At 36.6% G+C, this 27,531-nt stretch overlaps 1 protein-coding gene across 1 annotated transcript; it reads right to left on the reverse strand.

The window, feature by feature from the left end:
* Positions 1–3,903: 3,903 nt before the first annotated feature.
* Positions 3,904–26,974, reverse strand: LOC104887118 (hypothetical protein). The gene is made up of 16 exons (XM_010671713.4): positions 26,453–26,974; positions 21,729–21,904; positions 20,722–20,887; positions 20,464–20,516; positions 19,450–19,593; positions 19,001–19,105; positions 18,797–18,922; positions 16,356–16,553; positions 13,647–13,753; positions 13,390–13,552; positions 10,937–11,002; positions 9,930–10,023; positions 8,636–8,748; positions 7,731–7,801; positions 5,619–5,769; positions 3,904–4,813 (listed from the first exon to the last, which is right to left on the reverse strand). The coding sequence occupies exons 1-16, from the start codon at positions 26,784–26,786 to the stop codon at positions 4,427–4,429; spliced, it is 2,454 nt and encodes an 817-aa protein (XP_010670015.2). The 5' UTR covers positions 26,787–26,974; the 3' UTR covers positions 3,904–4,426.
* Between the last annotated feature and the right edge of the window lie 557 nt (positions 26,975–27,531).

A 27,531-nucleotide genomic window follows, 5' to 3' on the forward strand; every position in this document is an offset into this window, starting at 1 on the left:
GACTCAAGTATGAACCTAGCCACTTCAAAGCCTTTTTCCACCTAAATCTATGCGAGTCACAAATTTAAACCTTTTATATTTCGATCCAAACTCTCCTTATCCCTCACAAATTTTTCCGGTATTTCCATGATCTCTACCAATCTCTGAGTTTGCTTACGTCAACTCCCTAGTGAAGAAGCTTCGAATGCTTCTAATCTAAGCTCAGATTGCCTATTCAAGAAAAACTTACCCAAAGCGGGGGCTTCCTATATATGTAGTGGTTCCTCTAAATCAGACTCCCTAAGAGTTGTAATCTACGAATCTCAATTGCGGATCCTGACTTTTATCAAAATAGTTTTCGAAAATCAATTAATCTGTCTCTCTCTACCAACCCAAACCTCCTAGTGTTGCAAAATCCTGACCTTGATTCATCTATCTATCCAACTCCAGTCTAACATCTTCTCCTGCAAGTAATCGAATTGCTTGTAGTTATCATCTTGCATATACTAGCTATGTTTTGCAGAAATTGGCAATATATAAACCAATTCTGAACTGCAAAACTTTTAGAATTGATCTCCATCCGGAAACAGCGCTACTTTGACTTTCAGTATCCTTAACCTCAGTCAAAGTGGGGGCTTATGTAGACACAAAATCATGTCTCCTCATATAGTACCAAATTAAGAAACATATCGTCGTTCTAATTGGTCTGGTCCAATGAAAGAGCAATCTAAAAAGCTGAGCCCAAAAGCGTTTCGAAGACATAAAGTCGGTTTATCAAATCCAAGCCCAATTTTAAAGGCCCAATTAATTATTCGTGACACTTAATTGTATTCTTAATTTTTAAATAGTAATTTATTCTCGATCATTATTTTCTAAGGATATTCAAAAATCATATTTTTATTCCTAAAGATAGCTGATTTAGGATTTCAAAACATAAATTTCATCAAAGATGATTTTAGGCGTGTTCTTCTCAACTTATTTTTAGTTCAGTTCAGTTCAGTTCAATTCAACTCACTTCAGTTCAGTTCAATTCAGTTCAGTTCAAGTCAGTTCATTTCAGTTCAGTTCACTTCAGTTCTAGATTATACTTTTATTCTCACATATCACTATTCATTTCATTTCAGTTTAGTTCAGTTTAGTTTAGTTCAATTAAATTCAGTTCAATTCAGTTCAGTTCAGATCAATTCAGCTATTTTATGTCGAAGAGAACAGGCCGAAAAGTTAATCTTAAAAAGATAATAAGAACACACATATATGTATTATGTCAAGCGCACGTTGGTGCATTGACGCAACTAGGGGTGCTTATCGAGCGAGCCGAGCCCGAATAGCACTGGGCTCGGCTCGAGCTCGTTTATAATTTCCCAGGCTCGGCTCGGCTCGTGAGCTCGCCGAGCTTGGGAGAGCCGAGCTCGAGCTCGGCTCGTGATGGAAATTTGGGGCTCAAGCTCGGCTCGCGAGCTCGTTTAGGCTCGGCTCGCGAGCTCGTTTAGGCTCGGCTCGCGAGCTCGTTTAGGCTCGGCTCGCGAGCTCGTTTAGGCTCGGCTCGCGAGCTCGCTTAGGTTAAGCTCGCGAGCTCGCTTAGGCTCGACTAATGAGCTCGGCTTGGCTCGAAGTAGGTGAGCTTGTTCACTCACCCATCATATGCTTTTATAACTTGATTTCCCTCTTAGCATTGCTAAGATTTCAATGTGGGACTTTATGGTTTGTTAAAGAAAAACAAACTCACTATCCCCATTTCAATGTGGAACTTTAGGTTTTGTTTAAGATAAACAAACTCATTCTACATATGCTTATATAACTTGGAATCCCTCTTAGCATTGCTAAAATTTCAATGTGGGACTCCATGTTTTGTTAAAAAACAAACTCATTATACCCTTGTTTTGTTTACATATGCTTTTATAACTTGGAATCCCTCCTAGCATTGTTAAAATTTCAATGTGGGACTCCATGTTTTGCTAAAGAAAAAATTATCAAATATTTTAAGGATTAGATAATCAACTATTTAAAATTATACTTCATTCCCTCTATGAAGAAAATAAAGTATAGTTTTTGTTTCCCAACCAAAGAGATACAAAATTAAACTTTAAGTTGATGTAAGGAATAGTAGCTATTTATAAAGAAAATAAGGTTGATCCTTGTTTTCTTAACCAATGTGGGACTTTAGTGCCTAGTAGAGTAGAGGTGAAGTTGGATCACAAATTAAAATATATAATTTGTAATCTAAATTAAAATATAATTAGTATTAAATTTTTTTAATATAAAATATTTTTTTAATAAGAATATTTTTTTTAATATAAAATAATAAACGAGCTGCTCACGAGCTTTACGAGCCGAGCTTTGCCTAGCTCGGCTCGGCTCGTTTAAGTCTCGAGCCGAGCCCGAGCTCGAGCCGAGCTTCAACGAGCCGAGCTTTGACCGAGCTTTGACCGAGCCGAGCCCGAGCTGCTCGCGAGCTTGTCAGGCTCATTATCACCCCTAGACGCAACGTCGATGCCGTTTACAAAAACCAAAAACACGAAATAGCTGTGTAAGACGCACGAGCCCATGCGCTAGGCGCAACGCCTGTTCTGAAGTTACCCTAAAACAGGCAAAAGTTACCCCTAAAGTATATAAAGTTACCCTAAAAGTGGTATAAGTTACCCTTGTTTTCAATTTTTAGATTAAGAGTTGTTTTCAGCGAATCCTACCCTATATATATATATAAAATATGTTTACGAATTTCCAAATAATAACTTGATTAATTAGAAGGATGCTTACAATTTCTTCTTATTTTTATTACAATATGAATAATAGATCCTGGAGAGAGATAAAGGTAAGACGTATTTTTTGCTTTTCTTTATTTGGGTGGTATCTTATCAATAAGTAAATTTGCTAATCATCATTATCTAATATTTTTGTGCTTTATGCTAACGATCTTCAAATATATTTGGAAAAGTTGAGTCGAATATTTGCTTAATATAATCCTACTTATTGTTAGAGGTGATCATGGGTTGGGTCGGGCCACGGCAAAAAAAATTTGCCCATTGGTCGGGCCGGGCCAGCAGGCCGGGCCAAAATGATCACCTCTACTTATTGTTTATTTTTTAATAATCCTAACTTTTGTGGTAGCTTCTCAAAATAATTCGGATATTTATTTTCTTATCATCACCACTCCGTTTTGGGTATATTATATAATAAGAATTCGGATTTTTTTGAGAAGATATATCTCTTCTCCCTAAGTTGAAATTGTTATAAAATAATCAAAAGACGGGGTTGAATTTTCGCCCAAAATTTGGTTTATTATAATCAGTTTTTTTTTAAATTTCCTTTTTTTTAGCAGGTGATAATGTTAATCTTCCTTTTGCATTTATCTTCAAATCACACTCTCTTCAATAGTTAGAGCCTGTTCTTTTTTGTTTCATTTTTTATTTGATCACGTTTCATTTAAATCAACCTGTTATTTTTACACATGAGCACATAGAGGATGGTTACCTAATATATGTTTTGCTTGTTATGAGCCTTTAGATAGAGATCCTATGTGAGATAGACCATAGAATTTCCTTTTACTTATAAATTTTGTTTTCCACATCAATACTTAAAATAACCAAAACAAAAGTTCATAATAGTTCAAGATTAAGTCTAATAGCTTCATAAAAGCAAAAATAAAATTCGACACACATACAAATAAGTTATACTACAATAATTATAAGTTATAAATGATGTCTAATAAGTTTAGATAAGGAAAAATTGAGTTTAAGTAAACAAAAATAAGTTTAAAAAAACATATCCAAGATTAAAAAAAAATCCGTGAACCCGTTAAATGTGGATAATATCGCTGTAGATAAGTTCCAATTTATATATTGTTCGTCAGTAGGTAATACTTGCATAGAAGGCAATAACGGTTACAAGAAGTCAAGAACTGTATGCAACAAAAGAAACGGAAGATGATGAAAAACGATGAATCATTTGGAAGGCAGAAAATACCATAAAAGGCAATGGAAGTACCTAGATTACATGCTTAAATATTACGGAGTTCAGCCAGTAATAGGAGTATAGGACTTGTTTAGGCATTTAACCTTGTAACAAGCAGCTCAGTACATTTGGGCTTATCCAACTTGTATAACCTTACATTTTCGGATCTCTCACTTCTAATAGGGCAGAAGTAACTCGGGTACATATACTGCTGACTGGAAATGACTCTCTTCAAAGATTGCATTGTGCAGGATGGGAGCTCTGTTTTGTGCCATAGAGAGAGGGACAGGATCAGTTTGGGATACTGCCAACAATAAGATAGGTAATCTGACACAAAGAGCACATTGCAGGCTTCAAACTAGAACTTAAGTTAGTATAAACCAAGAGAGTCCATGTTGCAGATCAAATATCAGCTTTAATATCGCCTTTTCTTTTGGCATCAATTGCCACTTCACGACTGCCAATAGTTGGATTCTCACAAATTTCCCCATATGTTCTAGGTGCTGGCCATAACTTGGACACGAGAAAATGATATCCGGCTCATATAGGCTTCTGAGAGAGAAATTATTAACTGATGGCAAGCCATAGCTGAAGCAAAGACAAACATGACAATGGATGTCCAACAAAACCGCAGCATTAGCAACCAATCTCGCCTTGCATCATTAAGTACCTTTTTGAACACCACTTTGAGGCGACGGTCTGTTAAGAGTAACCGATAGTTGCAGTTGGCTGCAAATGAATGACAGGATGCAGTGGCACAGAGATCTTGTCCAATAAACCCAGCCATCCATTGGTAGAGTACATCTGCAATTGCCCTACAAAGTTGTTGGCGGACAGTGCCAGCCTCTTCTGAAAGATATGCTTTAAGCAATGTAGTACCATCCTGTTATATTAATATGAAATTGTGAAGCCAGCTTAGTATGTGAAACAACACATATATTTTTTAAATATACTGAAGACGTAAACATAAACTGACCATGAAACTTTATGGTTGTATTTGAAAAAAGTGCTTCCAAAACCTCAATAGAGGGATGGAAAGATTGGAAACAGAGAGAGAAAGACCAGGACAGACAGTGAGACAGCATACTAATGCACTCCTCCCTTTGAGTACCAATTTAGTGATTCCAAACCAATCTCACAAGTTGGAAAGCCTTCTCTGGATGTAATTGAACCACCTTCATTTTCAGAGAAATGCTATTTAAATGATAATTTTATGATATACAACCTCCAAAGGATTATTGTCCTGACAGTAAACGTCCTCTATGGGGTGGCACAGATGATCAAAGGAGACTGTCCTTGCTCTACCTCCTCCCCCACCCAATATTATCTTTCTCCAAAAACAAAATTCCGAGGGGAGAGGGGGGGGGGGGGTTTGTTCTTTTTCCTGTAATTTTCAAGTGGCCAAAAAGTCACCTGTGTCATTGTTAGCGGAGAAACTAGTAGGGGGGGCCAAAATCTCCTTGTCTTACCAGTGTGGCAATCAATATAGCCAATTAAAAGGTTGTTCAGATTTTAAAAAATAAAAGAGCAAAAGCATGCATACTTCATCAATGTTTCAGTCGCATGATTGCACATGATTACTATCCCAATCTTTGCTCATTTTTATTCAGAGCAAATTTAATTATGGCATTAGCAATGAAAGCATAAATTTATTATCATTTTATGCAATCGAGCTTCTAGTAGCTTACAGCAGTCATCAGCAGCCTTCTTAGCACAATACCATCTTTAGAAGGTAACAGCTGCAAGACGAAAGTTGCAACATCGAAGATATCATTAACACCACTTGAAGATCTCGCCAGTGCATGATTAGGAGACTCCAGAAACTTGGGTACGCGTTTCCTGCCAATGTGTATACTTAATACAGATCAGATAATCTCCAACAAAGTCATATATTAGTCTCTCAGAAAATAACGAACAAATCCCCGTGATATAATTTTTTTTATTGTATAAACAAAAAAAATTCTTTTTATCTAGTACTTCCTATGTCATACAGGGTCATTTTACTTTCAAAGAGCTTGTGTAAGATACCTGAACTTAAACATGAATATAAATCTTGATCTACTTCAACTTAGGGCAAAAAAGAGTATAAGACCAATCGCCATAAAAACCACCACCCAATATGTGACCCTCCATAGTAGGGAGCTTAGATGTCTACTGCTAGCTGGTACAATACAGAAAAGTGCAGGTAAAATAGTTCATAAAAGGGTGTGCATAAAAAAAGGGATATAAGTCCACGTAAGATATCGTTGTCACCTGAGCTTTTCATGTTTCCATATCCAAGTTTTGGCTCTAACAAGGGGATCCAAAAACCAAGGACTAAGTGAAAATGAGTTCAGTCAACATAAACTAATTGAAGGCCGCAAATTTTTTGATTTGCATGGAAATTTAGAGTCTTACTCTGCATGTATTGAGGCTACTATTGGCAAGAAAACTAAGATTTACTTGCTAACAGGTAAACTAGAACAGGAAAGGTGGCCATGCCATAGAAACAGCCCTTTTGTTTTACGAGTTAAAGGAACATGTATACCCCTAAAACTAAAGGGCTGTTTAGATAAAAAGGTAGATGTGGTCCTGTGGTGGGAGCTATAGATTTTCCCTATACCAAGATATTACAAGTTCGCCAAATTAGATGAGATAAAAAGACTACCAAGAAAGTAAAGTTATAGACAAGCAGCCTTTTATGAGAAAGGGAGATGTGATAGGAGTTAGTTGGGTGTTTTTAACTAAAGGAGAGAGAATATGGGACCTAATGCAATATATCTTGTGGTGGACCAATGTAAGGAAGTGGGATATCATTATACATTAGTGGGCCCATGCCTAAAATAAGTGTAAACAATAATAGAGAAGAAATGAACAAGGATAGGGTAAACACTATTGTGGATTGGATGCTTGAGAATGGAAATATTTATAACCTAATATAGTAGAAGTTAAAGGAAATTGAAACAAGGGAAAAAAATCATACACGAAATAAAGGGAGATGGTTCCCTACCCCCATTCTTGCAACTCCCCAAACCAAAAACCCTAAAAATGCATTGCATATATCCCTCCCCACCCCCCCCCCCCCCCCCCCCAACCCCCCACCAAAAAAAAAGAAAAATGACAAAATAAGAAAGAGGACCTCTTATGGTGATGGCTCGATGGTTCACACAAAATTCAAGCATGACTTGGTTAATGCTAATGGGTCGATTCTAGATTGTTTGGATGTATTCTTAGCTACATGGCCATAGCTGAGTTCAACTGTATAGAACAAACGATGAAGAAACCTTGTCCACCAATATTGTGGTAATCCTTAGGATTTATATATCAATTGGAATCCTTGTACATGATAATACTCCATCCATCCACAGGTTTTTCATTCTATATTTTCCAATATCCCATGCGAGAAAGGACTCTGCAGTAGATTCCTCTCACAATTACTTGTCCTAGCCTACCCAATCATACTAAAGCTCTTACTATACCTGCTCAAACTTAGATAGGAAATTTTTAACGATGGACAGAGTAATAGTTTAATAGCTTGTAAGCTTGTTCATAGAATTTAGCACTGAAATTCTTATCTTTAGATTCAAGCAATCATGGAATAACTATTCTCTTTTCACCTATTCAAAAGAACCTGCTGATTACTTGGAAGTTGGAAATGGAGACACTACCAAAATCTGCCAGGATAGCATAATTATATAATGCCACTATAGTTCAATATCTACAATAACTTTGCATCACTTTCATCTGATCATCCCACATGGAAATCAGCACACAATTAAGTGATATAAGCAGGAGTAATATTTATGAACACAACATCATACCTGGCTGCACCTACTCTCAAGAAAAGAACAAGTCTTTGCCATTGGAATCCCCGCCTTTTATTTAATATTACCTGCAGAGATTGCGTATAGTGAAAACGATTCCAATGAGTTAATGCAGAATCTGTTCCTGAAGTTATAACAGAAATGGGGAGGGGAAGGAGGGGTAATCACAAAACAAGGAAGGGTGACAACTGCTTTCAAATTATAACCATGCATACCAGCCATCTTATCTTTTCTGAAAGAAAATGTTCCTTTCAATAGAAATACACACAGAATTTGTTAACTATGCTTTTTTGAGATAAGGTGTTCTCATTCCTTTTCTTGTTCATGACCAGAAGTCTTTTAAGACCACCCATTCTTACTCATTATACGACATGAGATCAACAAAATCTCAGGCCCGGAAGACAGATATGGGGCAAGTATAGGATGGATATATAATACCTCCGTTTCTTAAAGACAGAAACATTTGCTTAGACTGTATAGTTTTGCTAATGTATGAAGAAAATCATTATCATGTGAGTGGAATCTTGTTATTTTATGATTTTTACTAATACATAATTTAAAAAAATTATGGTAAACAGTTTTCAATGGAGATAGAGAGAAATAAACTATCTGGGTGCCCTGAAGGTTCTCCGTTTCCCAGGCTCAATAAATGCAAGACCGGCTGTTACCATTAAACACAACCGAATAAAATGGCATAGCCTCATGGTAATGCATGCCCCAAGCCTTGTTTTTGAAATGAATTGATTTTGATATTGTCAACCAAGATAGTTTCTTCATTATCCGCTCCCCTCAAGATTTCTAAACTAAATTTAGGCAAGCAAATGGTTTATCATATCTCACCTTGCAGAGGAAAGGATATAGAATGAAACCAATCAATACCATATACGATTAAACAAACTTACCGAGTGCAAAATTCTCCTTGAAGCGTGAGAGTTATCAGTCAGCAATTTGCGCACAACGTATGGGTAAGCAGCTTCAAAAGTCTTGAAGTTTTCATCTGCAGCAACTGCTAAACCTGAGAAACAAAGAAACTCATATTAATGGACAAGATTACCATCAATACAAATTACTGGCCATCATGTTTTATAATTTTTTTCCACTTCCCTTTCCCTTAAAGTACAATTTGGATCTGGAAGCTCTCCGATTCCTTTTGGAGATCCATTTTGCAATACAACGGTTGATGTGCATGATGGAGGAAAATAAGTGGGCTTAAGGGGATTAACTATTTAAGCTGGCTTAGGCATATTGATATGAAGATGGGAACTGGAGGAAAAGAGCTCAAGAGTATGGAGATTGTGATCACGCTGTAAACTCATTTATTATGTTGGACCACATAACCATTATGAGAGCATATACTTCTGGAGTTGTGGGACGTGGGTTGTGAATCCATCTTTCAGGTTAAAGCCAATCTATCGTTTTGTGGCCCTCAGGAAACACATTTCTAGGTGGAAAACCCATCATTAGAGTTGTGGCCTATAATCATGTACGACAATCTTTTGGGTTTAAAACTCAGCATTGTTTGAAACAGTGTCTTAACCTTTGAGATTATCAACTGATTGAGTTATGTGGCGTCATCAACTCGTCTTTTCGAGTCTGTGAAGGGTTTCATGGGTTTACATATGCATTTGCATTAACTCATACATGAGCATTATATTTTAACCCAATTGTAATATTTTAGTGCTAAAGTTGCATTACCATTATGAGGTTGTAATCCTATCATAACGTTTGGCGTTTTGTTTTTTGTCTTCAACGCCTCAGAACCATTCCTCAGCACATTTCTTGGTCCCATATTTGTAAAAAAGAAATACATCGCATTTTTATACTCTATTTCTTTATTTTAACTGTCTTCCTACATTTATTATATTGTTTGTTTGCTATCATGACCACATTTAATAGACATCTTATATATATATATATATATATATAATATAATATATATATATATATATATATATATATTAATATTAAATATAATACTTACATTGTTGGTGTGTTCTTTAGAGTTCTATTGCGTGCTAGATGTTTGTCCAAATGACAATGCTCTACCTTCTATACACTCATTTGCAAAACCTTTACATATGCGGGATCCATCAAGGGTAGTATATACAATGTTTGCAGCAGGGGTAATCATGACATAACAGTGAGCATGCATGCAAGATCACCCAACAATATTGTAATGACATGATATAGTATTACCTTCCAGTGAAGCGAGAGAACGCAGCAAAAGCGTATAGTATGTGGGCATGCGAAAATGATATTTGAAGGCTACAGACAAGATTGTTCCAAGGACCTTCAAAGGACAGTATCAAAAATATAAAGGGAAGAAACAGTTAGATAATTCATGTGACAGTGAAAAACACATAGCTCCCAGTATTTCACAGGTCCAATAATAAATGAATCCAATATGAAACCGGAAGCGTCAAAATTGTATAGTTATTTCAGCTCCGAAATTACACTAAAAAGATCACGAAGAGTTATAGAGAAATCAGGAAAAAGAAATAATAGTGACTCAGAATCATTCATGTCCCATATTCTGAATATGGGGTAGTCCGACAAACTTAATATCAGGTATTTTTTAAGTAACCAAACAAGTAAGCAACATGGAAGCAGGAGAGACAAAAAAAAGTATGCCAGTTTTGTTGAAGCTAAGGAGAAAAAAGCAGATTGTCAAGAGATTGTTCAATATTGCTTCGAGGTTGAGGACTTAGAATACCATACCACAAGTTCAGCTCTGATTCTGAAAAAATTATTCGAAGGTTCTGACTTTGATTTCAAGGGATAGATTCGGATCCATAATTCTAAGATATATATTATCTCACTTTGATTTCCTAGAAAACACTAAAACCTTTAGGCTCAAGTTGTTTCTTCAAAATGATTGTTCCTCCATCCGTGATCACACACAAACCTGTCATTAGAGTGGGTTATGCGCTTCAACTATTCATCTTTCATGTCCTGTCATTATATTCATCCTCTATTCTTAAGGCCAGCAAAACCACAACCAAAAAGAAAAAACTCAAAGAAAGGCGTTAAAAGCAGTTAAACATTGCCTTCAAAAATTTTGATTCAAGTCAAAATAGCAACATTACTCAAAAACCTAATAGTACCAGTATACCAAACTATGTAAATTTGGCAGCTTTTCCGCAACAAAGACTAACAACTAAAGAGTAGAAGAGCGAGACAACAGTATATCATCACATTTTTACCTTGCTAAACTTGATATCAGGTATTCCTTCATTGAATTCTACCTCTCCTAAGGCATTTTCCAATTCCTGCAACATTCAGCAGATTATTAATATATATCTTATGAGGCAGTAGAAATTGATTCGTAAAATTAAAGTATTGAAGGAAGGCCATGAATCTTCCACCCTGTACTTTTCATTCACAGATATCCTAGCTATAGAGATTTATCCTAACTAGTAATTGATATCCTAGTAGTACAAAATGATTTCCTCTGCCTCATAGGTTCACCATGTTTCAATTCTCAACCTCAAACCTCAAACAGACCATGGAATCTGAAACAAGTACGGCAAAGCACCATGTTGGGAACTCGTCATGTACTCAACGACCATAAAATTATGCCCAAATGCAGATAGCTCATACCTAAAGAGAAAGTGCAGATAAGACTAACAGTATTGAGATACACAGGAAGCAGGAGTAAGGCAATTACTTGGACCAGCTGAGAAGTAATTTTTCTTTGATCTGAAATGAGTTTCAGACCTCAAGTACGAATGGTGCTGTCAGAAAAAAAGGGTTACAACTATGGAAACTGTTTCAGCGAGCTTGAAGGTTCATTATGGACTTTCTGGAGCCAAAAGGAGGAGAAAAATTTGCTGCTGTCAGATCTTTCTGTAATTTAATGGGTACTTCGGCATAAGAAAAAAAATAGGGCCTCTAAGATTGGGGTGTCAGCAAGGAACCTTTACATGAGAGGGCATTTCTACCCTCTCTTGGCTCATGCTCTTGGCCATTAGCTAACATATCACTATAATATGCAAGCATGCAACACATGATCGGAAGTCTATATTTTACTTTTTCTCCTTCCCTTCATTTTGGTGGGACTCCAAATCTTCTTCTGGAAGGTTTTTCTTGAAATATCATACATGGTGACCACATGACCCATATTTCCCCACTTAATATAGAGAAAAAGACAGGAACATATTGATTCTTTAAAAATAACCCTTTACTACTGTTTAGCAGCTTTCTATGATATCAAATGGCATAACCATTCAAAAACCATAATGTTACCGAAAATAAAGGAAAAATGCTTCCTTTTCTTTATACTCCTTTTCCCTCTTCATTTCCACTGGCAGCATTTTGTAATGGATCAGCAAGTAGTGATTTTTTACTCAGAGCCCAAACCTCAGATTAAGTTCACTTATGCCAGGCGCCAGCAGAAGGGAAAGGATGGAAAGTTAGTGTAGTTCATTTAGAATTCTGTTAGCAGTACCTTAGGGAAGTTGTAAGTGCAATAAAGGTACTATCTAGTTTCTTATGACGAAGTAACCATAAAAGTAAGTTTATTGGCTCAAAGATCTGGGAGTGTATTGATGAACTTGCTTTTGCATTAAAAGAATCACCATCCTTATCCCTAATAATTTGTTTGGATAGGGGAATTGAAAAGGAAAGGAAGGAATTGAGTTTCCCTTGTTGGGATACAACATGGAAGAAGGGAAGGGTACAAAATTACAAGGATTCATTTTCCCTCCCCTCTTAATAAACCAAAGTTTCCAGTGTTGGAAAGATTTGGAAGCAAAATGCAAGCTCACTCTTCCCTCTTTCCCTCCATCATTGCTATGCGAACAAGTGTAAATGTCTTCTTTCCCTCCATATTTTTCTTCGATCAATCTAATTTAACACATTTTCAGATGGGTCACCAGCCAGCTGACACCACTAACCCCACCAGCACAATCTCTCAGGCTTCTCTGCTCACTATCTTTCTCAGCTTAACTTTTTCTCTTTTTTGGCTGTTCTGTTCTTTTCCCTCTCCTCTGTTGTGTAAGTCTCTGCCGATACTCACTATCTACCTACCTTCTCCTTGCCAAAAACATGCATGTCCAGGTAAGCCCATCAGCCAGCTAACACCACTAACCCCACCAAGCCAGACCTGACCACCACAACCTCTCTGTCTCCTCTGCTCCTAATTTCTCTGTGTTGTCTACTCTGTTCTTTCCCCTCACCTTCGTTCTTTTACTCTTAGCCAATGACTAAAAATTCTATCCACCCTCTGCTTGCCAATCACACATACATCCGCAAAATACTGAAGGAGACTAGGAGAAAGGGAGAAGCCATTGGCAGCATGTGACAGCGGATAGCAGCATGAGGAAGTGGCAGCACAGCAGAAGAGAGCAAACAAGGGGAAGAACTAGCGAGAAAGAGAGAAAGTAACGACAAGTAGTTCCACCATGGCAGCCACTTCACCGTCCAATTAGTCGCTACCAATGTCTGGAATTCGTGGGCTGGTGGATTCATCAAATATTTGGAACAAAAGCATCATCCAAAACTTGCCTAATTTTGACAAAGGCACACCCAAAGGACAAAAAAACATTTCTATCATAGCACATACTCACAAAAGCGAAAAAAATAATATTGTACCCTTTTGTCATGGGGCAGGGAGTTCAGATAAAGGTGTTAGGAGGGATATATATGATTGAAATACCATTGTCACAAGACGTATGTTGGTTCCAGGCATGATGACATCCATTTCGAATAGAGCCTGGACCAAAGAGGCCCAGTCCCCATTTACAATATGTATTATGGAAGCAAGCATTGCCAGCTGATGTTTCCTTTGCATTTGACACATAAGACCAAAATCAAGAAACCTGGCAGGTGATACAGCAGAAAGATGTTAACTTCACCATAGTTAGTAGCAGTTAACAAAACATAGAATGAATTTCATGCAAAATTCAAGAGTACCCTATCTGTCCAGTAGTCGTATAACGCAAATTCCCAGGGTGTGGATCAGCATGCAGAAACCCTGTTTCAAGAAGCTGAACAAGTGATGCTTCCACTCCTTTGGTCACCTACAAAGACACGAATTCTAAAGTGAAGTTGATGTAGCAATATAATGGCCATTAACATCTTTCAAAAATAACCAAGTCCAATCTATTATTGACATTCATGAAATACAAAGTAGATCTATAATCTCCCACGATTTCTTTCGATTTCTATTTTTTGTGAAAATTTTATTGTATCTTTGTTATCTGTAAAAATTTGAGTGAATCTTGGCAAATGTAATTGGTGAATTTAATCTTATATTGTTTGAATCATCTTTATTTTCTGATCTAATTTTGGAGGAAAAATTTCGAGATTTAAGCCACAAGAAGTGGTGGGCGCTGGTGTAGTTATGGAGGAAGAGAAGATGAGATTTCTGGGTTCTTGAGGAGAGAGAGATTTCTGCGTAGTGGTCGGCGAGGATGTAGTGGTGGACTAAAATGGTGGTTGTGGGTGGTGTTTGTTGTAGCGGTGTTTACGTCGAGTTGGAAGTGGAGGATGATGCAACAATGGCCAAAGGTGGAAAATTAGTGGTGTTTGGTCGAGGTGGCAGTGGTGCTTGGGTTGAGGTGGCAACGGTGTTTGGGTCCGGTGGCAGATTTGTTTGAAGCAAATTAGTTTAGTATAGTGATCGGAGGAAGTAGTCCTAGATTAAAGTGGCTCATCACAATGTCTGCGCTTTTTATTCAGTCAACTGGCCGAAAATCATTGGGTAGCATATTAAGGGATAAATGAAAGCAACCTCTTTGATACATTCATCGTCCCTTTTTCAAAGGCATTGGAGTAGTATTGTCATTGTTGCTGTTGTTGACATTTTCCAGTTGAAAATACAGCAATCCAGAATCTATGATCATATTGTTTGATTTAAGTTATTTCTATTTTTAGGTAAAGAATTTTCATGAAAATTCAAAATGGCACATGCATAAAGGACTATCAAGAGCCCTCTTAAAGAAAAATCACGAAAGAGAGATCCAAAATATCCAGACGCTTGTCATCAGAACAAATGCTAATTAAAAGAACTCTCTCACACAGACCCATGGCAGGAAGACTGATCCAAAACAGTAGAGTCATTCCTCTAGAACCATATGACCACACTATCAACAAAAAGGTTATACCAGCAGGTTTTCTACTCTTTAAGCATAATAAAGAAAATCATGTAAATAACTTTAAGGATATTTTACGAGTATTTGGATAAACCAATTCCATGCCAGCATTTCCTACAACCTCCAGATTGCCGCCACCAGAACTAAACAGAGAAAGTTGATACAGTGTCTCATTGAGTCTTAAACAAATTAAGTTGCTAAAGAGTCGAATATATCCAAATCACCATATAAACCAGTGTTGCTGGGTTTCGCAGAACAAACTGATAGGTGGGACAGGCAAAGGAAAGCAATTAACTACCTCGATTTGTTAAACTTGTCCAAACATTTGCTATCATACCTGCAGCACCTACCAAGTCGTACTTTGATTATGTCCTCCGCCTCCAAGAGGGGGGAGGTTGACAAATTAGGTAACAGTGGTATAACCAAGAGCTTTCTCAAACTTGGTCCAGGTATAGAAAAAAAAGCATGAAGATTCAGGGTATCCTTAAAGCCAGGAGCCCAGGAGGAATCTACGACTTGAAAAATCCTCGATCAAGAGAAGAGGCAGGAAGGATCCCCCCTCCCCCCCCCCCCCCAAAAAAAAAAGAAAGCTTAGAGAAAAAAAAAAAAAAAGAGGCAGGAAGAAGACTATTCAACAGAGCAGTAAATCTGTGGTTTATTCTAAAATGGAACTCTCAGCAGAAAAGACCACCATTACCCGACACCCAAATGCGGGGGAAAGCACTTATTACTCATCACTTATCAGTTATCAATCCCCAAAGCTGCATAATCAAACCATTGTGTAGAGAAGGACCTTGGCCATCTTCAGGACTTTCGAGTATTAACAGGAAGTGAAAAAATGAAAGAGCTGGTCTTTTAACCTAATGCATATTGCATATTACAGTTGCAGACTTGCAGATATTTGAATCAACAAATGAATAAGAAACAGATGGTTTACAGCCAAATTCATCAATCAGAAGATAACAAGAAAAACAGCATGTTCAAACTTCAAACCAATAAAAAAATTTCTAGTTTAGCAAATTTCTTCTTAAGGACTCATTTGAAGAAGAAAATTCCACACAGTTACAATGTGTACCTAAAACGGTATATAAATGTTCTGATACCTAAATCCATAACACTAGAAAGAATTCTTCACAAACACAGGTCACATAGTTCACGGGAGTTCTCAAGCTAGCATCTCATGGTTGATTTACGAAAGTGTGCCTCCCTAAAATTGCTAGAACCCAGCTAGTTACCCTGGATGGACGCCTAACATCTACGGCAACAAATCAATTTCATTATATCATTATATTTGGAAAAATAAAGGTTATCAAACCTATCCCCAGTTCTTGCCTAGTGATTTCAACCTTCAAATTTAACAAACACGTAAAGTAAAGCATATCTCCACAAAACATACAACGGCAGCTTTAATCACAGGGGTCTGTGGATGTCGTAGTATATGTAGGCCACGTTGTAATATTCACAGACAATCACAAGGAATAACTACTAATTTAAAAGAAAAAAGTCTCGAATATCATGTACAACTCACCAAGTCAAGAAGACGTTTCTTTGCTTCAACCTTCTCATCCTCAGAATATGCAGAACAATTATTCTTACCTCCTGTAGAAGCTGAGAGTAAGTCATTTGGATTTTCACCAGCAACCCATTCCATGGTCAGCACTTTTTTTCTTGTGAGCTTGGGAAACACTTTTGGAACATGCATAAAAGCAAAGGATGAATGAGCCTCCTGGAAACATATTAGAGCACAATTAGGAAATACCACATGTTTGTTATTCATGACAATATAATATACTATATTGTGCTTTCCATAACAGAAACTCCATTACCAAGCAGTACCAAGATGAGTTTAGCAAGGACCGGAATCTAAATTAACAAAACTATATTAATATGGATCTTAATTTGTAGAGAAACAGAAAGTACAATCATTAATGTAATTCTTACTTATTTTCAATTACTATAATTCAAAGTTTGGTTATTCTACTAATGATAAAGCAAGAACTCAAATCTCTCTGTCTTATTTTTACCTCACATCCGATATGATTTCATTAAGTCATGGTGTTTACAGAATCTAATATGGACCCGATCCACAATTATCTTAGTGTGGAGAACATTCATTTTTGCGTTTTTCTTGTTGTTAATGTCAGGGATATAGATTCTTAAACTTACCCTTGCTAAAATGATAAATTTTGACACTTAAATGTCAACTCCAAATCATTACTTGAACAATAAATTTAGGAAAATTTGTTTTTAATAAGTCAACATTTGGTTGATTTTCTCAAGATAAGTCAATCTTTTGATTATCTTATAATAAGTTGACCTTGTATCTACTTCTGCTGTAAACGAGTTGATGACGTTGAAATTATGATACGTGTGACATTTTAATAGGATGACATTGTGATTTAACTCATTTATAGCAAAAGTAGATACAAGGTTAACTTATTCATAGTTAATCGAAAGGTTGACTTATTTTAGAAAGAACGTGCAAAGGTTAACTTATTAAAAATATTTTTTCCTTATTGTTGGCATGATCCATACATGAATTTCAGCAAGGTTTTGTTCTCTCTATCTTTCTCTTCTTCTCAAGATTAAATGATTTTTTCACCTATATTACTTTCTCATCTCTCGCCTCATCACCAAAAATTTGCTTTTGAGTATATGTCCTGTAAGTGTTGCAGTCAAGATTCACCATGGTGTGGATGATAAATTAATGATTCATCATACTTTGAATTCTTTGAGGTGAGATATCCAAAGAGTGAATGTAATACCCTAAATATTTCAGACATTTTCTAATAATTACGTTGTTAATATTCTAGTATCCTTCTTAGCCCAAGTGAATCATATTATATAATGACATAACTTCAGAGTGTTATAGATGCATGTCGTAATTGTTATAATTACATATATAATGGCCTAATAATATTTATTAGATGTGATGGCTAATGTAACGTTATATAAATCAGCATTATCTAATACTAGATTTAGACTAGCATTCATTAGTTATTATAGTTCATGATCATGGTTAAGTATAATAACTCCTACAAACTTGACATTATATTTTGGAAGCTACTATATTATGAATTGTATAAAGGTTCCTTTTTTGTTGATCCTGTATGAAGTGAGATTACCTGAAGTTATTGGAACTTATAAAGCTTATTGTATTACTTTAAAGAATTTATTGGAACTTATCTAAACTTGTTGATATTAATTTGAACTTATGGAAGCTAAGTAAATATGAGCAAATCTTTTAGTTGCCTGGTTAGCTTCTTATAATTTTCCTAAAAAAACTAAGCAAATCAAATATAAATTGGTAATGCTGTATATTCAGCAGATTTTTAGAATGACAACCCAAACAAGTGAAAATGAAGCTTTCCATGGATTTATATTATCAGAATTTTCTACATATTTTTGTGGATTTACTTCTTTGTACATTTCCACATTCAAATGTTTCCCACACATTAAAAGGGCATAGTTGGCGAGCATGATCTAGATTGGTCAATATTATAGGAAGAAAAAAAAAAAGAAAAAGAAACCATTCTGTAAAGGAAGAGCATGGGTGAAAATCCAATGGTTTCCTTGACCTTATTTAATACCATTCTTCATCTCTAGTTTGGCCTTCAACCAAAGAGGCCCTCAATCGGCTTTTCCTACATTGCTCAACTTCTCTTTGTTTTGTCTTATTTTTAGCTAACCCAGCAATAAAGCAACACCAATATCGAATCTACGCTGGATGGCAACTTCAAAGATGTGTAGAAGGATCCATAGCTCAATTAAGATAATACAACTCCTAGAGACTAGATCATTGTCAATCTGTCAACCAGATCCAGATCTGAGAGATTATTTTAGCTTTCTACCTTCTATTAAATGGTTTCTCAGAAAAATGGAGGAGAAAAGACAGCCAATTGTGTCATAATATTCAGATACAAAACAAGCACGAAAAAGAAATTAAACCATATAATAAATATAATATACCAAGAATCGAGACGCATTTGCAGCTTCCAATCTGTAGTCTAACTCTCCGATTAAGCCTTTTCCAAGTTCATCACCGTACAAGCGAATATCATTTCTTCTCTTGGCAATCTTTTGCAAAAGGCCAAGCTGAAATAACCTAAAATATTGAGATTTAGACTCCTTCAGAAAATTCAAGCAAGCATATAAAAGAAGATTAGCACGAACCCCAAGACGAAGGATGTATATATCCCGGGCAACTATATGATGTAAATTTGGTCGCTGAACTTTGATAGCAACAGCAGAGCCTTCAAATGTTGTTCCTTTGTAAACCTATGAGTCACACCAAGGAGCTTGAGAAGAAGCACTCATGTAAAGATAGTCTTACAAACACTGGGACCATGTATTGATTTGCGAAATATTCTCTAGAAGCAAATCAAATCAAATAATATTATTCTGAATATCTAGATCAACTCTTCTGAAAACTAAGGAAATATAAACCTTATTAGTACCTCGATCAAACTTGTACCACAGTCAATAACGAGAAATGAAAATAGGTTAAGAAACTTTAAATATCAGCTTGCCTTTTCCCTGAACAGCTTATAACTCCTCAAATTCAGAATTCAAATTCCCTGGGACCATGCATTGATTTGCAAAATTGCAATGCAAAAGAGTACCTGACCGAAAGAAGCTGCAGCAACAGGTTCATCAGATATATAACTGAATATTCTTGACACAGGAGCACCAAATTCATCCTCGACGATCTTCATTGCAATAGCTCTAGGGAAAGGAGGGATTTGATCATGTAGCTCAGATAGTGCCTGCATTAGTTGTTTAAACAGCAAAAGTAATTGGAAAGAGAAGGAGAGTTCAACAGATTTCAGAACAAGAAGTTGGGAAAAGAAAATGTAGAAAAGCCTTTATTTTGAAAGTCGCCTTTATTTCGAAAGTCGAAGGTTTTATGAAATCATTTATGGCTGCCTGTTGATTATTATTCTCACAACAGTGACCTATACAAAACACTAACTTACGGTCCAAAGCGTAACCCCGAAAACATCATCAAAAAGAAGCTAAGGTAAGTATTGAGGCAGATGGACATGTAATTTACCATCAATTTTGGTAATTTTCTACACCCATAAAAGTTAAACATGCTTTACTTTTAAGAAAAATCCCATGTAGGACACCAATAATTTGGTGTAATATTGAAAAGATATACACCCTTCACCTTAATTGAACTAATTAGAACTTATTGGAACTTATTAGAGCTTATATGAAATTAAAATTACTGAAGTTATGTATTAAACATCGGTACAATTTATTGGAGCTTATGTGAGCTTATTGAAACTTATTTGAACTGATTCGAACTTATCTGAAGTTATTGGAACGTATCTGACATGTGGGAACTTATTGTGAATTTATTTTTTCATGATAATAAGTATTTTTAAGGTGAAAAGATCTCAGCCATAGCATCACTTGGGTGAAATCAGTATTTAGAACACGGAAAGAGTCATATAAAAGGAAAGATAACAGTCCTAATATTTTGAAAGAAAGTGATAGTTGCATGCAAATTCACATTCAAAAAGGACTGCGAAGAAGTTAGGGAGGAAAAATGTCTCAAAAAGAAAATAACCCCAAACCCGGCACTCAGATGATCGACATTGCCAAGAAAAACATTAAGGCCTTTTATCTACCTTGGAGATCTCAGAACCAATAATATCTGGCCTTGTTGAGAGAGACTGTCCCACTGCATAAGAAACAAGGGTTTGTAACTACCAGCATATATGCACTTAACAAACAAAAGGGGGGAAAAGAATTTAAGAGAAGAACCTATCAACAAAGATTTTCCGAAATTGGTTGAAGCAACTCAATATGCTCTTTCGGAAAACCATGTAACAGCTGGTAAACAGGTCAATAAGGAATGCTGCTCATTGCTTAAGCATATTGCTAACCTTTGATAAATGTGGGACCCAGGTTCAGCATTGTTTCTTTAAGAATCTTTCCGAATTCATATTGTGAGGAGTTGGTGTTTTTATCCACATCACTCCTTGAGTTGATGAACCCTCTGATCCTTGAAGCACGAATCTTTATCACAGCGGAAGAGAATGCAGTAAAAACCTTTAAAAACATGAAAAGAACCACCAATTACTAATTATTGCTTTAGGAACTCCATTAAATAGCACAGTTTACTACAAGATCTTTCTGTCCTATAAAATTTAATCAATGAAACAAATGCACATAAGATGACCAGGAATCTTCCAAGAAAGTACAATTAGAACCGCTGAACAAAGTACCCAGTAACATAGGTTGTAGGTGATATATATATGCTTTAATCATGTATCCTCTCTAGGTCTTTGCCTTTGTGCCATAGTGATGGATTTCGGATCGCTGACAAGTTGAATCAAGTGGGATCTTGAGAGAAGCATTAAATTAAAGAAATTTCAGATTATAAAGGATGAGCACTGAATCGAAAAACCTTGCATTACAATGAGCACTATTAGCCCTACCAATGCAAGGTCGCTTAAATTATTAAACACAATCGTGAATGAGCACTATTAGCCCTACCTATGCAAGGTCACTTAAATGGAGCAATGACGATTTCTTTGGATAAAAGAATGCCAATTATACGAAAAATCTATTATACAATTAGGCAAATATCCTATACTGTATACAGTGTAGCCAAGCAACTGGATTTGGGCAAAAGTGCACAAGATAATGGAAGTAGAGATCACCATGCTTGCACACACACATATGTACACGTGCTTCTGTGTTGGCTTCTATGTATATATATTTGCACGCATGCATACACTATATGTATACTATACATATATACATACAAACACACTGTTTATCCAGGCATCAAAATTGTAATCTATGTAAGCAATATTTTATAATGTCATAAGGCAGTATTGGGAACACCCTCTTGCTTGTCCGCATAGATTAAATCAACATTAGATACCTCCAGAAGTCTAAAGGCAATTATGTGCGGCCTGCAATTAAAATAGTTGGAGACAACTTCTGCATCATAGATCTCAGGTAGTGGCCTTGACCAGGTCTTCGACATACTGTAAAAGTAACTGCCATATACAGCCAAGGCTTGGAGATCAGCAGTTAACAAATCCATCCCTGAGAGTGCTGCAAGATGAAAATGCAGTTTGACATTAGTACATTCCACCAACTTGATTTAAATACTTATATAAGTACTAGTTACAGCACAAAGCAATGGCAGAAGACAAAAAATACAATTTTAAGTCGGCTGCGATTTACCACAAAAAGCTTCTCTGTCTCATGCAAAATGGTGTAATAACACACTTAGGCATGCAATAGGGAGAAAGATAAACATGCTTTGATAAACTGTGATATTCAATGGAGTCACAGAAGCAGAGCATGATGCATCAATTGATGGCATGGGAAAGAGACGTACTTAAAAAGAAGAAAAAGTCGGAAGAAATTGGGCATATCAGCAAATTAATTGTTGACTAGGACAGATAGTACCGATGTTTCTTTTTAATAATTACACTTTGCCTTTTGTGGTCAAAGTTCAAAAATTTAACTGCTATTTCTCACAATATAGATATCAGACCATTATCATTTAGGATTTTGGAAGATTCGTCTCAATGTGAATTTAAAAAAAAATCAACCTTTTTATAGTTACCAATACGTAATAAAAAATATTTTATAGTCGGAGGTGCATTGGAGACTTCGAAAAAGCAATGTAGTTGTCTTATGCACAACACCAATGGACAAGGTTATATAAGAGCAGCAGATCACAACAGTAAAAGGAGAACAAACTACAGTTCTGCGCCTCTTTCTTCATTAGGTTGACTTATGGATTCCCTATTTAGGTTCTCTCAGCAATAACACATGCATCAACTTTAAACACAAAATGTTTATCTTAATATGATAGCCATGTTTGTGTCACATATTAAAAGATCCCAGCAGATTAAAGAGACAAGTAACTAGTAACTTATCTACATTTCCAACTATGTTTAATAGGAGCAAAAGCATTTACCAATTCACACAAACCCCCCTACCCACCCCACCCGAAAAAAAAGAAGAAAAACAAACAAAATGATGTTTAGAAAAATGTTTTCAAACTCTCTCATATATGTAGATCACATTTTAAGTATTGCTTTCCCCAAAATACAGCAAACTTTCAACAGCAAAATGTAGTTAGAACCCTTGCCTTACTGAAAAATAGTAAATCCAGCAAACATAGAGCCTTAATTCCCATCAAAGAATTGGCTAAATGAACCAAAGTGCCATCCCAACGGGGGTCATCCCCATGAATCTGTCTCCATTCCATCATATCAAGAACTATTTGACCTATATGAAACTCTTTGTGGAAATACTAGACATTTATATTATTGTTGCAATGAGCAGCAAAAGTCATGTCAATCTACTTATATTGAGTGGTCGAGAGAGGATGGGAGATTGGAGTAACTAAGTTATCCGAACTATAAGAGATTGGGACTCTGTGACCATTTTTTCAAATGGATAGAATTATCAGGTTCAAGCATGTAATATCCTTAGCCACAACATACAAGCAATAATGTTGAGATAGACTTATGTAAATATATCTTTTATAAGATTTGTTAAGATTGTAAATATAGTTTCCTTATTAATTTAGAAAACTCTTTGTGTATATCATTTATTACGTTCCATGAGAAATCCAAGAAAATCAATTCAACCTAATTCACTTCTCTACATGGTATCAGTCTAGGGGACGTTTCCTCCTCCTCGATCAGTCATGGTCGGTGATGATGATGCCGCCAAAACACAACCACCACTGAAACTTGATCCTTCTTCCCCCTATTATCTTGGGCCCCAAGATCCACGGGACTTTCTCACTCCTAACCGCCTTTGCGCGGATAATTACGATGACTGGGCGACAGACATTCAAAACGCACTTAAAGACCGACGCAAGTTCTATTTTATTAATGGCAGAGGTCAAAATCTCTATTCCCAAGTTCAAAGATCCACGCCGGTTATAAGATACGCTTAAAGCTTGGTAACGCCGCCGCCAACGATCCTCGCGTACATCAGTTACATGCCTCCATCGCGAAGTGCTAGCAGACAAAAACCATGTCTTTGACCACCTATTATTCGCATCTTCATGTTCTTTGGGAGTAATTACACCGTCATGAACCTCTTTTGGATTGCTCGTGCTGCTCGGCTTGTGACAGTGGTGAATGTCACGCTCACCGTCGTGAGAACTGTCAAGTACATCAGTTTCTCATAGGGTTATACTCCCCTTATTATGCGCGGACTAGGCTGCAATTCTTGCCCTCGAATCCCTTCCATCTCTTGATCGAGGTTACCAGCTAGTGATTCAAGACGAGCGAGTTCGTCTCGACACCCAACCATCGGATTCTTCTCCCTCCGGCGCCGTCGGTTTTTCGGTTGGCGCTAAATCTGGTCGTGGTCGGTGACGTGGCGATCATCCCGACCGCTCCTCTCTTGTCTGCACTCACTAAGGTCGGCCACGATGTGGCCACCTGCTTCAAGCTTATCGGCTACCCGGCGAACTGGCATGACTTTTCCCGAACTATTTGGGTATACTTGTTGATTGATAAAACTGAGGTTTCAGCATGTTTATGTAATTTATTGCTTTGGTTGATCGTCAATATTCTTAAACCATTCAAATTGTTCAAAGTGATAATGGCACCGAGTTTAATTATCTTTGTGATTACTTCGTTGCCACGTGTGTCCTTTTTCAAACCTCATATGTCCATACTCCTCAACAAAATGGCAAGATTGAGCACAAGCATCATCATATCTTGAATGTATACATATATTGACGTTGTCTCCGTGTTGTACGTTATCTCAAAGGTACCTTAGTCAGGTATCCTTCTTCAGGCAGATAGTGACTTGTCTCTTGAGGGTTGGTGTGACGCTGATTGGGCTGCTTGCCCTATTACTTGCGTTCTTTGACAGCTTGGCTTGTTTTTCTAGGTCACTCTCCTATTTCTTGGAAGATGAAAAAGCAACCTACTCTTCTGCCGAGATTGAATGTCATTCTATAACTGCCATTACATGTGAGTTGAAATGGCTCAAGGGTCTTCTTCTTAGCTTGGGTGTTCATCATCCCAAGGATATTCCTTTATACTATGATAGTCATTCGGCTCCTTCATCTTGCCAACAACCCCATTTTCCCCGTGCGCACTAAACACATAAAGGTTGATTGATACTTTGTACGTGACGCGATTATTGATGGGCTCATTGCTCCCTCTTATGTTCCTACCAATGTCTAGTTGGCAGATATCTTTCCTAAGGCTCTTGGAAAAACTCAGTTTGATACTCTTCTTCGCAAGTTGGGCATTTTTGTGATCAAGAAAATGCAACAATCCTTCAACATCCCGTCACTTAGTAGATTGTGTACATACTAAATTTTACTACCTCCATTCCAAATTAATCTACACACTTCACTTTGGGGAGAATCAAAGAAAAAGTGCATAAGTATGAGAGATACTCCAGCTTCTCATGGTATCAAAGCTACGGCTAGATTCTTAGTAATTTCCGCATTAAAACTTGGAATCAATTCCACATTAAAACTTGCAATCAATTGTGTGTTGACTGTGTATTAGTATTTGATTCTTCAAGATTTTACTGGAATTTTCTCATTCTTAAAAAAATTTCTCTATGTTTCTTGAAATTTTCTCAAGATTCAATTGCGAATTTATCAAAATTGTGTTTGATAAATCAATTTCACCAAATATGTCTGATATTCCAAATTCGAATTTTTCGGAACCGCAAGTTACTTCATTGAATTCCGCGATCAATTACAATGATCCATATTTTCTTTCTCATGGTGATAATTCGAACAGTCAGCTAGGTCACATTATCTTCAACGGTGCTAATTATGTCAACTGGAATCAGAGTGTGAAGCTGGCGCTTGGTGCGAAGAACAAGACGTGTTTCATCAATGGAACTCTTGTGAAACCTTCATCTGATTCTCCTGATCTTCAGAAATGGATACGAAACGACTATATGGTAACTGGTTGGATCTTGTATTCTATGGAGAAATCAATTGCAGAAACTTTTATTTTTACTCTTTCTGCTCGTCATCTTTGGTTAGAATTTTAAGAGAGGTATGGTCAATCTAACGCTCCTCTTCTCTATGAAATTCACAAGAATTTGATGTTTGTATCTCAAAATGATGATTCAATCGCTGATTATTCTGGTCGTTTGAAGAAAATTTGGGATAAATTGCAAGTTTATGAGCCTTATCCAGATTGTAGTTGTGGTGCTTTGTTGAAATGTTCTTGCAATTTATTAAAGAAGATTGCTGAAGCTGATGAACTAAGGAAACTGATTCAATTGATTGCTGGTCTGAACACTGGATATAATATTGTTAAGACAAATTTGTTGAGTATGGATCCTCTTCCTACTGTTAATAAGGCTTACCAAATTTTAGAGGAAATTGAGAAACAATCATCATTGAGTGTTGAATCTTCTACTGTTAATATGATATTTTATGTTGAGTTAGTTGTATCAACTAACTCAACATAAAATATCAAATTCCAAGACATCTTCCTTTCTCAATTAATGGTTAAACGTAGCTATGTAGAATGTTTTTATATTTGCCTAATATCAATGGCTAAAGTACTTGTGCAAGTATATTGGAAGGGAGGTAGTGTAATACAGTGTCAACAAAGCGATTAAAGAAAAATAAAAGAAAACCTGGATAAGAAGGTTGAGGCCATGAGATAGGCTGAGAAGGTGGAGAATTAGGGTCTTCCAAATTCCGAAGCCAAACAGTGTCATCAACATTCTTAAGAATCTTAGAAACATGTGAATTTTCGTTTACCAATTCAACACTTTTGCTGATTTTGTTCTTCAAAAATTCCCAATCCTTTTTCACCGCTCCAAACATATGCTCGAAATTGCCAATAGAACGACTTCCTCGTTTCGTCTGGTTTCTCACTTTAGAGTTCAATTTGGTATGACTTCTGCTGCATTCTACTACTGATAATGGCTTCGGAAATAGCGTTGTTGTCAATCCTAAGATTGCCATTGTTGAATAGTTGTGTATGTGTGTGTTAATCGGACTTTGTAATTCTGTTGTGGTATGTTTAATGTTTTACATGTCGGAGAAAAACTCAGTGCTTTGTTTATCTTGTGTTTGGGCAAAGTGAGTTACTTCTGCTTTGGAGATGGTAACGAACGCTGGTAGATGGCAACGAGTGGCGGGTGATATGGCTACGTTACGTTGTCTCTTCTCTAATCTATTTTCGTTTTTCTTTATTATTGCTATTAGTCTTAAAATTCTTTACTAACGCCCTACTGTTGTAATATTCTATGTAAACAGTGAACGGATAAAACGGCACCGCCCATGATTAGACACTACACTGCAGTTATGCAGTGATATGATGTATCACTGGGTGAATTATTCACCCGGCACTATATATACCGCACTTCGCGGGAGAAAATGAATAACACAACAACAAGAGCTTACTCTCCAATCTTGCTTAAAATTTCTCTATAATACAACACGTTATCAGCACCATTTCGCTCTACTATCAAAAGGTAGTTCTTCTCAATTGCTACTAATTTTTTTTCAAAAAAAAAAATGGATCACCAGTGTAATGGGATCAATACTATTCTAAACAATGTATCTCTTTGTAGTATATATTTTATCATAGAACGTAATAGTTTACCTTGCACCACAAACCCGGCACGAGGAGTTGGTAGTACACCCCAACGCCATAATACTAACATTAATAGCCACGTCGGTGAAAGCCGACAAACCACCGTCCCTA

The sequence above is a fragment of the Beta vulgaris genome, chromosome 2 (assembly GCF_026745355.1).
Source record: "Beta vulgaris subsp. vulgaris cultivar EL10 chromosome 2, EL10.2, whole genome shotgun sequence".
NCBI lineage: Eukaryota > Viridiplantae > Streptophyta > Magnoliopsida > Caryophyllales > Amaranthaceae > Beta > Beta vulgaris.

Coding starts and splice junctions, on each gene's coding strand:
- LOC104887118 (XM_010671713.4), bottom strand. CDS start 26,786: ATGGCAATCTTAGGATTGACAACAACGCTATTTCCGAAGCCATTATCA. Junction 19,106..19,449: donor CTGCAGCTTCTTTCGGTCAG/GTACTCTTTTGC, acceptor TGTGACTCATAG/GTTTACAAAGGAACAACATT. Junction 11,003..13,389: donor ACATACGTCTTGTGACAATG/GTATTTCAATCA, acceptor TGAATGTTGCAG/GAATTGGAAAATGCCTTAGG.